Source organism: Ustilago hordei, assembly GCF_900519145.1.
Source record: "Ustilago hordei strain Uho2 genome assembly, contig: UHO2_contig_04, whole genome shotgun sequence".
NCBI lineage: Eukaryota > Fungi > Basidiomycota > Ustilaginomycetes > Ustilaginales > Ustilaginaceae > Ustilago > Ustilago hordei.
In genome coordinates, this window is record NW_024545261.1 from 1,164,601 (window position 1) to 1,175,536 (window position 10,936).

The following is a 10,936-nucleotide window of genomic DNA, read 5'->3' on the forward strand; positions in this document are numbered from 1 at the left end:
GTGATGGTTCCTTTGGCTCTTGTCTCTCGAGCCCCTGAGTGGTAACCATCTGTATGCTTCTTTGAGCTCGGTCCTCCTTGTGGCTGTGCCTGCTCCTTGAGCTTGGTCCTCTTCATGGCTGTGTCTGGCCCTCCTCGCATATGGGCCCAGTCCTCCTTTGCATGTGAGTCTGTAGGAGTCCATGGTCTCCATGGAGACTGCACTATGACCATGCTCTCTACTGGTATCAACTAGATCTCCAATACCTGTGCCCCTTCCATATGAACCAGTGACCCTCCTGCTTCTTGAGCATTCAGGCCCATGACACTGGTTTCATATGAAGAGGAGCACAGAAATCGTGGGATTGGGCTAGATGGGAGCTTATGGCAGAGTTCACTGAAGTCGGTAGTAGTAATGACTCTATGGCATAACTTGTCAAGATTGGTAGGAACATGGGTCCTCCTATGAGGGTTGGTAGGACTAGTAATATCATGCTCGTGACATAAGATCTCACAGGAATTGGTTTGGGAGAGGCCTCTATCACCAATAGGGCAAGAGAATGACAACAAACAAGGAGAGGTTGCCACTGGATGAAGGAGGGGTCCAACCAGGTGATGAACTTAAGGTAGACCAGTGGGCAAGATAAGTAGGAGCATGCATTGTCACTCAGATGAAGTGGGACTAACCCCTGATGGAGAAGAGACAGCAAGGGGCCCATCCACCCACAGGAGACAAGGGAGGAGGTGCCAACAAGTAGCATCACAAGGTGGTTGGAGAGCAAAGGAGGCATGAGGAAAGGGAGCAGTGTCACAGGCGACACTGCAAGACAGGTATATAACCATGCCCCTCATCATAGCAAGGGAGTGGATCCCCATCCACTCTACACCATACACTACTAGTTATAGCTTTCACATAAGTATACATTAGTATTTAGTCAAGCAGTAGCAATCATAAGACATTGCTCCTATCATAGTGTGTGTGTTGTATCACCACTCATTGACATTGATTGACATCTGAAGGCAGTTCATCCAGTGATCTGGCTCTCTCTATCACTAGAACTGAAGGCAGTTGTCCACTGCAGTCTGGGGATCACTTCAAGCACTCAGTTGACACACTGGACACTCATGTCAGTGACAACAAGCATTACTCACACCAGACCTTGGTGTCATAGCAACCCATCCATTGTTATTGATTGTGCTGAGCTACCTCTGGACAGAGTGTCCACAGCAGTCAGTTGAAATCTGTGATAGTGACCAATCTATCACATATTCGAGTGAGAAAAGTCATAGAGGCCTTCTACAGCAGATCTCAATCAAAATAATAATACATGGGACTTTACCATATATCTCGATGGGATCTGTAATAGAAGCGGTTCTACTACAGATATCAGGTTTCAGGTGCATGACCTCTGACACATCGTTGTCATTGTTGTCAGAGTCGTAGCGTACGGGGGTTTCTGTACCAATCAGCATTTGCTTGCATGGTGCAGCGGGGGGCCTTTCTTCGCGCCCATCAGATAGATTGCTGCTTTCAGCGTCGGAGTCGCAGATGCATGGGGGCATGTTGGTTCGATGGATTTGGCAGAGACGGGCCCTTTTGTAAGCAGTCGTGTGCCTGAAACCAGGTTGGGTGTTTCTGATTGGTTTTGGTGAGATCAATTGAGTAAGATCTACTCAGTATGTTTTGACTAAAAGTAACCAGACAGCTTTGTACTGGTAGGTCTTGGCTGACCACCTTGAACCCTCCATTCAGAGGTTGCATGGCACATCTGTTTATTCTTTGGAGGGAGAGTAGTATACTCTCCTTACAGTATGAGTGTTTGTAGTACTGTTGCTAATGCTCTCTAGTGTCATCTGGACTGTGATATGCCTATTGCCTACAGAGGACAGGAGTTACTGGACTGCAGGTGTTGGACACTGCCTACAATAACTGACTGGACTGCAGATGTTGAGCAACACTGCCTACAGTAAGGAACTGGACTGCAGGTGTTGAGGAACACCACCTACAGTTGACACCTAACAGTGATACAACACACACATATGAGGTGTCATTGCAAAGCCCTGCTATTGCAATGATACGTAACTATGAGTCAAGTAAAGAGTATGTAAAGTATAGAGTGGATGAGGATCCACTCATATGCTATAGTAGAATGAGAGTATTTATGCATTTGCTTGGTGTCACCTGTGACACCTTTCCTACTTCTCCTGAGAGGCCTTTGCCTCCTCTCAACACTCTCTCTCCTGCTGGTGTTGCTTCCTTTGATGCTGTGCCTCTACTGCTTGCACAGCATATTGGTTTTTGTGATACTGCCCCTTTGCCTCCATCCTCTTCTTTGCCTGGTGATGTGTGTCGACCCCTTTGACACAGCCCCTCCTCCTCGTAGACAATCCCCGGTCTGCTTGACACAGCTCCTTCTTGTCACGGGTCTGAATGCGCTGGAAGCAGGAAGATCTGTCGATTCATATGAAGGGAGCGCAGGAATCAAGGAATCGGGCAGATCGTAGGATTTGCAGCAGAGTTCACTGAGATCTGTAGTAGAGACAGCTCTATTACAGATCTCACCTAGATTGGTGCAAGCAAAGTTGATATCATGAATCCTGCCAGAATCTGCAGTAAGCATGATTGTATGGCAGATTCTGCAGAGATCAGTGGCAAAGATGGTTGTATGGTGAACTTCACATGCAAAGGAGGACCAAGCATTGCCAAGAAGGGGACCGAGCTCAGAAGCATGCAGCTGTTTACCACTCAGGGGGTCACAAGATGAAGACCAGGAGAACTGTCGCCAGTGGGAGGAAGAAGAGCTGTGACAAGGACACTGGCAAACAGGTTATGAGGAGGAAGAGCAGTGTTGAGGGAATCGACACCTAGTTCAAAGAAGGACAGATAGGAGGGAGGAGGAGGAGGGGCAGTGTTGTGGGTGATGCTGCAGGCATGGTATATAACCATGCTCCTCATCACAACAAGTGAGTGGATCACCATCCACTCTATACCATATCAACTAGTTAATACTTCAAGCATAAGTACATATTAGTTTCAGTCAGCTTAGTCACAATCAAGTAGATTGCCTCTCATTGTAGCACATGTGTTGTATCACTGCTCACTGATGTCTGAAGGTGGTTCATAGCAAACCAGTGGTCCAGATTCAAGATAGAACTGAAGGCAGTAGTCCACTGTGGTCCAGGGATCACCTCAAGCAATAGTCAACACACTGGACACTCATGTTGATGCCACCAAGCATTCATACTCACACCAGACCTTGGTGTCAGTACAGTTCATATTGTTATTGTTTGTGCCAAGTTACCTCTGGACAGAGTGTCCACAGTGGTCAGTCGAAATCTGCAATAGCACAACCCCAATCACAGATTTGAGCAAGTAAAGTCATAAGGACATCACTATGGCATAACTCGACAAGAATCATAATACTACATATACAATCACATATCTTGACAGGATCTGTAATAGAAGCGGTCCTACTACAGATCTCAGGTTTCAGGTGCATGACCTCTGACACTTCTCTCTTCACTGGCGACTACCTCCTTGACCTTATCTTGTGAATCCCTTAACCACCTGTCAAGCCCTGTTGCCAAGCCCCCTTGATCATGTGGTTGCCCCTGTGCTTGGTCCCCTGTGACTGTACACATGTACCCCTTGAGTGGTAACCATCTGCATGATGCTGAGCTTGGTCCCCACTCCTGCATGTGGTTATCTCCATATGCTTCCCCTTCTATTGCTGGTATCCTCCTTCCTGGATCTCCTGATGCTTGCTTGTGACAGCCAACTTGCTGAGACATGCTGATCAGGCTGATTCTGATTGATCCTTGTGAGATTAATCAGGATCCCAGAACTCAGTTGATCTTGCAAGCCATATGTGCTACCAACCCAATTAGATTGTCAATTCCCAATGATTGCTGTAGATCAATTTGGCTCACACTTCATATGCTGATCTGCTGACCCTGTGACACCTTTCTTCGGGCAGCAGGGGTGGGCGAGGATATGGGTTGGACAGTGTGGTGAAGCGGAGCAAAGTTCAATTGGTAGGGCATTCAGACTCTTAATCTGTTGAGGAACATGGTCAGGTCAAGATAGCAAGTGGTCAAATTGTTGTATTTCATGAGAACTAAGTACAGTAATGTCAAGAGTATATATGCTTTTGCAGTCAGTATGTGAAGGTGAGGTGCTGTGTATGACTACATGCTTGTTGAATGAGATAGGAGTCATTGGTGGGTGGTGTTGGACATTGGTGGGAGTTGATGGGTGGCGATGCTGAGCAAGGTTTGCAGAAATGTTGGGAAATGACTAAGCAGTCATGCGTTTTTACTCAAGTGCCAAGGAAGATGAGATAGGTGCAAAGCTCATGGGAACATATGCAGTCTATGCTCTTGGACTGGTACAGTCCCTGTCCAAAGTTTGGGGACAGGGTCCAATAGACAATAAATCAACCATCCAATAGCATACCTTCCATCTGCTTGGAGTAGTGATCTCTCATAAGTGTCAGGCTGAGCAAAACACACAGTGAGCAAGCTTGGAAGAAGAGCTTTTGATTGCAGTGAGTCTCGGAGCTGACTAATACTTGAGCAGACCTCCATGCTTAGTAAGCACTTGCTCCATGCAATGCTCCATTGACTTGATCACAGGATTGATATGTTCGAGCATGATCTGGGTGTTCCACACCTCCTCTGCAGCTCTGGCAAGTTCATCCTGGGTTTTCGGTACTGGCAAGCACTTACTAAGCAAGTTTTTGAACACATACCATATGTTCTCAATAGGGTTAAGGTCCAGTGAAGCCAGTGAGTGTTCCTGCATCTTAATGTGGTATTCAGCCTGCTGTTGCTTGCAGATAGCAGCCTGATGACAGCTGCTGCTGTCTTCAACAACCGACAGGCCATCAGGGTATGCACTAACAGCAGTTACAGCATCCCAGAGTGGCCTGTCGATGATCCAATCGCAATATCTGACAGCTGTGAGGTTCTTGGTGGGATCCCATTGATTAGCCAACCCCAGCTGCTTCTTTCTTGGAGCCAATGGGCACACAATCAACAGGGTTTTAAGGTTGTATGCAATGCTGGCCCATACCTGGATGCTGAAATGGCTGGAATGGAACATTGGAACCATGTTGTTGATGTCTTCTCAAGTGTTTTTCTGGCAACTAACCCATGTGCATCCAGGCCAGTAGCCAACCTTGACAGCTGCCTCATCTGTGAACAGCACATCCCTCCAATCAGTGGTGCTGTTAGCCTTGGCCCATTCTAGATGTTTATGCCAGTTTTTGGCTGTCAGAAATGGCTTTCAGAGTGCAATCTGGCAGTTAATACTGGCCTGGTATGCTGCTTTCTGGAGCTGCATAACTGGAATGCCACCAAGCGATGCTGACAGCTGTCACCATGATAGAAATGGGTTTTTGAGTACCTCACACTGATGGTATTGGTCCAAGGTAGCTGTCCAGGAGTGCAGACAGCTGGATTGTGCTTTTGTTTTGAAGGTACAATGCTCCTTAAAGTTATGGATGGCCTTGTGAACTGCTGTTTTGGAAACACCACTTAGCTCTGTGATTTGTTGAATTGGCAGCCCAGTATCATGCATTGCAATGATTGAAGCATGCTTGCTTGGAGAGAGCTCATTGCCACAGACCATATCAGTGTTTGAAGTGTTCTTGATTAGTGTGATGGTAGTGCTATTGCTCAATGACAACGATGACCCAAATGTGGGGTAACTGACTAAATCAGGAAATTACCCGATTGTCCACAAACTTATGCACAGGGACTGTACTGTGGTATGCAGGGGGTATGTGTCATGGGCCAGGATGCGCAGGAAGCAGGAAGATCCATCAACTCATATGAAGGGAGTGCAGGAATCAAGAAATCGGGCAGATCGTAGGATTTGCAGCAGAATTCACTGAGATCAGTAGTAGAGACAGCTCTATTACAGATCTCACTGAGATCGGTGCAAGCGAAGTTGATATTACGAATCCCACCGAGATTGGTAGTTGAAGAGACCATGTGGCAGATTCCACCAAGATCAGTGGCAAGGATGATTGTATGACAGATTCACATATGAGGGGGACCAAGCACTGCCAAGGAAGGGACCAAACTCAGGAGCATGCAGTTGGTTACCACTCAGGGGTCACAAGATCAGGACCTGGAGAACCGTCGCTGGTCGAAGGAAGAAGAGCTGTGTCAAGGACACTGGCCAGCAGGTCATGAGGACGAGGAGCAGTGTCGAAGGAGTCGACACACAGCTCAAGAAGGACAGGAGTGGTGCTACAGGGATCCCTGTATAGTGTCAGGGGTCTCGCGCCTGAAACCCAGGTCGGTCTGTCGAGATACTCAGTGACTATCAAACTGTGCGACAGCTATTGTCTCGGTATTGGTCTTGATGAGCTAGTTGTTCAGTGACTATCAAGTTGCACAATGACAGCAGGTGGTGTTTGTTGTATATACTATCATAGGTTTCAGCTGACCTCTGTGGACACTCCAATCAGGGGTAGCTTGGCATGATCAATATCAATATGTAGGTTATGATGACACCAAGGTCTGGTGTGAGTGTTGATGATGATGAAGTTGATGGTGTTGGTGATAAGGTTGGTGGCATTGGTGATAGTTCGGTGGTGTCAACATGAGTGTCCAGTGTGCTGACTAATGCTTGAAGTGATCCCCAGACTGCAGTGGACTACTGCCTTTGGTTCTATCTATATCTGGACTGCTGACCTGCTATGGGCTGCCTTCGGATGTCAGGTAGTGATGATACAACACACTCACTACAATGAGGAGCAACCTTGATAGATTGCTGCTATGCTGACTAGAACTAATATATACTTATGCTGAAGTGATAACTAGTTATGGTGTATGTAGAGTGGATGAGGATCCACTTGACCTTTGATGATGAGAAAGTATGGTTATATACCTCTTCACAGCATTGCCAGTGACGCTGCTCCTGCTCTCACTCTCCAGAGAGTACCTTCTTCATCAAGTACTTTACAGGGGGCCCCTCTAGCACCACTCCTGTCCTCCTTGAGCTATCCTGCTTGCTTGGCACCCCTGTGCCTCTGTGTCGACTCCTTCAACACTGCTCCTCCTCCTTGCTATCCTGCTTGCTTGGCACCCCTGTGCCTCTTGAGTGGTGTCGACTCCTTTGACACTGCTCCTCCTCCTCAGGACCTGCTTGCTGGTTCCCTATACACTGCTCCTTCTCCTTTGACTGGTGACAGTTCCTTTGACTCTTGTCTCTCGAGCCCCTGAGTGGTAACTGTCTGCATGCTCCTTGAGCTTGGTCCTCTTCTGCATGTGAGTCCATAGGAGTCCATGGTCTCCATGGAGACTGCACTACGACCATGCTCTCTACTGGTATCGACTAGATCTCCGATACCTGTGCTCCTTCCATATGAACCAGTGACCCTCCTGCTTCTTGAGCATTCAGGCCCATGACATATAGTACTCGATGAAGAGGGTACTCTCTGGAGAGAGAGAGCCGGAGCAGTGTTGCAGGCGACACTACAAAGGATGTATATAAGCATACCTTCTCATCATAGGGGGATGAGTGGTTCCTCATCCACTCTACACCATATAAACTAGTTGTCATGGGCCTGGATGCTCAAGAAGCAGGAGGGTCACTGGTTCATATGGAAGGAGCACAGGTATCGAAGATCTAGTCGATACCAGTAGAGAGCATGGTTGTAGTGCAGTCTCCATGGAGACCATGGACTCCTATGGACTCACATGCAAAGGAGAACCGAGCCACATGCGAGGAGGGCCAGGCACAGCCACGAGGAGGACCAAGCTCAGATGGTTACCACTCAGGGGCTCGAGAGACAAGAGTCATAGGACACTGGCAAGCAGGTCCTGAGGAAGAGGAGCAGTGTTGAGGGAGTCGACACCAGGTCATGAGGAGGAGGAGCAGTGTCAAGGGAGTCGACACCAGGTCATGAGGAGGAGGAGCAGTGTCAAAGGAGTCGACACCACTCAAGAGGCACAGGGGCGCCAAGCAGGAGAGGCCCCTGAGCAGTACTCGATGAAGAAGGTACTCTCTGGAGAGAGAGCAGGAGCAGCATCACTGGCAATGCTGTGAAGAGGTATATAACCATGCTTTCTCATCATCAAAGGTCAAGTGGATCCTCATCCACTCTACATACACCATAACTAGTTATCACTTCAGCATAAGTATATATTAGTTCTAGTCAGCATAGCAGCAATCTATCAAGGTTGCTCCTCATTGTAGTGAGTGTGTTGTATCATCACTACCTGACATCCGAAGGCAGCCCATAGCAGGTCAGCAGTCCAGATATAGATAGAACCAAAGGCAGTAGTCCACTGCAGTCTGGGGATCACTTCAAGCATTAGTCAGCACACTGGACACTCATGTTGACACCACCGAACTATCACCAATGCCACCAACCTTATCACCAACACCATCAACCTCATTATCATCAACACCCACCAACCTTATCACCAACGTCATCAACCTCATCATCATCAACACTCACACCAGACCTTGGTGTCATCATAACATTGATATTGATTGTGCCGAGCTACCCCTGAACGGAGTGTCCACAGAGGTCAGCTGAAACCTACGATAGTATATACAATGAACGCCACCTGCTGTCACTGCGCAACTTGATAGTCACTGATACCAAGACAATAGCTGTTGCACAGTTTGATAGTCACCGAGAATCTCAACAGACCGACCTGGGTTTCAGGCGCAAGACCCCTGACATTAGAGTGGGTTGTTCAAGCAGCTCCTCATGATCACCATGATGGACCCAGACCTCAACAATAAGCTTGATAAACTACTCACTCTATTGGAAGCACAGCTAGAGCTTACCAGACAGGGTCATCGAGAGGAACGTTTACAACGAGCTCAACTGAGCAGGGAGGAGACAATGGACCTCTCTCACTCAGAAGACCAAGCAGGAGGAGGAGATGAGTCTATGATAGGAGACCCACATACTCCTACTCCAGCTCCACAACCAAGACAATCAGTCTCATTCAACCTGGATGAGCAGGAGGACATCAACTACGAGAAGTATGCTTCACCTACTGGGCCAAGATATGTCAAGACTAAGCTGGACCCCTACAGCAGGACCAGGACAGACCCTTACCCCCTGGACCAAGAGGAGGACTCTAGCATCATGGCAGATCTTAACTGGTCAAAGCCCATCGCCACCCCCTTTCCAAAGTTCAATCCCCAAGACATGGAGATCTTCATTCTAGAAGCCAAAGCATGGTTTAAGTCCAACCAGGTGTATGAGCAGACTAGGATGATCAACCACATGGGTGCTCAACTAGAAGGGACAGCAAGAGAGTGGTGGACCTCCAAGCTCCATATTGATAGAGCTAGAGAAGGAAGGTTGTTCAATGATTGGCACTACTTCACAGAGTGCCTGTCAGAGCAGTTCAACCCACGCAATGCTAGGATGGAGGCATACAACAAGCTGTTGGCTCTCAGACTCACAAGTGATGCTCCTGGTGCCACCACATGTCATGTAGAGCGGAGGCCCCTGAGCAGTACTCGATGAAGAAGGTACTCTCTGGAGAGAGAGCAGGAGCAGCATCACTGGCAATGCTGTGAAGAGGTATATAACCATGCTTTCTCATCATCATAGGTCGAGTGGATCCTCATCCACTCTACTCACCATAACTAGTTATCACTTCAGCATAAGTATATATTAGTTCTAGTCAGCATAGCAGCAATCTATCAAGATTGCTCCTCATCATAGTGTGTGTGTTGTATCACCACTACCTGATGTCTGAAGGCACCCATAGCAGGTTAGCGGTCCGGATATAGATAGAACCGAAGGCAGTAGTCCACTGTGGTCCAGGGATCACTTCAAGCATCAAGTCAACACACTGGACACTTGTGTTGATGCCACCAACCTTATCACCAACACCATCAACCTCATTATCATCAACACCCACCAACCTTATCACCAATGTCATCAACCTCATCATCATCAACACTCACACCAGACCTTGGTGTCATCATAACATTGATATTGATTGTGCTGAGCTACCCCTGAACAGAGTGTCCACAGAGGTCAGCCGAAACCTACGATAGTATATACAATGAACGCCACCTGCTGTCACTGCGCAACTTGATAGTCACCAATACTAAGACAATAGCTGTCGCACAGTTTGATAGTCACCGAGAATCTCGACAGACCGACCTGGGTTTCAGGCGCGAGACCCCTGACACTAGTTATTACTTCAAGCATAAGTACTCATTAGTTTCAGCCAGCATAGTCACAATCAAGTAGATTGCCTCTCATTGTAGCATGTGTGTCATATCACTGCTCACTGAAATCCAAAGGCAGTTCATAGCAAACCAGTGGTCCAGATAAAGATAGAACCGAAGGCAGTAGTCCACTGTGGTCCAGGGATCACCTCAAGCAATAGTCGACACACTGGACACTCATGTCAATGTCACCAAACAATCACATCACTCATACCAGACCTTGGTGTCAGTACCAGTTCATATCAGTTATTGATCATGCTGAGCTACCTCTGGATGGAGTGTCCACAGTGGTCAGTCGAAACCTGCAGTAGCAAACCCCTTACTGCAGTTCTGAGCAAGAAAAGTGATAGAGACAGCTCTACTACATATTTCACCGAAAATCGCAATACCACAAGTGTTGTCACATAACTTGACAGGATCTATAATAGATGAGACTCTATTACAGATTTCAGGTTTCAGGCATGCGACCGCTGACAGTATGTTGACATGACAATGCTCATGAAAGGAGATACATGGCCTGTGGACATGACTCGAAGGTAGGCATAGTCGGGTGTTAAGATATATATATACTCCTGTTTAGTTGCCACCCTCTCACAAAATTCAAGCCTTTTACATAGTACCACCAGACTGATGGGAGTGCCTGACTGTGGCCTCCTGAGCGGTGTATCAAATTTCAACTCCATGTCATGTTTCTGCATCATCCACAGGGTGGACGCATAAAAGCACAAGACTT

General features: G+C 47.5%; 1 protein-coding gene across 1 annotated transcript; it reads left to right on the forward strand.

Moving 5' to 3' along the window:
• Positions 1 to 8,722: 8,722 nt before the first annotated feature.
• On the forward strand, positions 8,723 to 9,487 carry UHO2_02736 (uncharacterized protein; the record flags this gene model as incomplete). Its single annotated transcript, XM_041555524.1, has 1 exon — positions 8,723 to 9,487. The coding sequence occupies one exon, from the start codon at positions 8,723 to 8,725 to the stop codon at positions 9,485 to 9,487; it is 765 nt and encodes a 254-aa protein (XP_041411458.1).
• Positions 9,488 to 10,936: the final 1,449 nt, after the last annotated feature.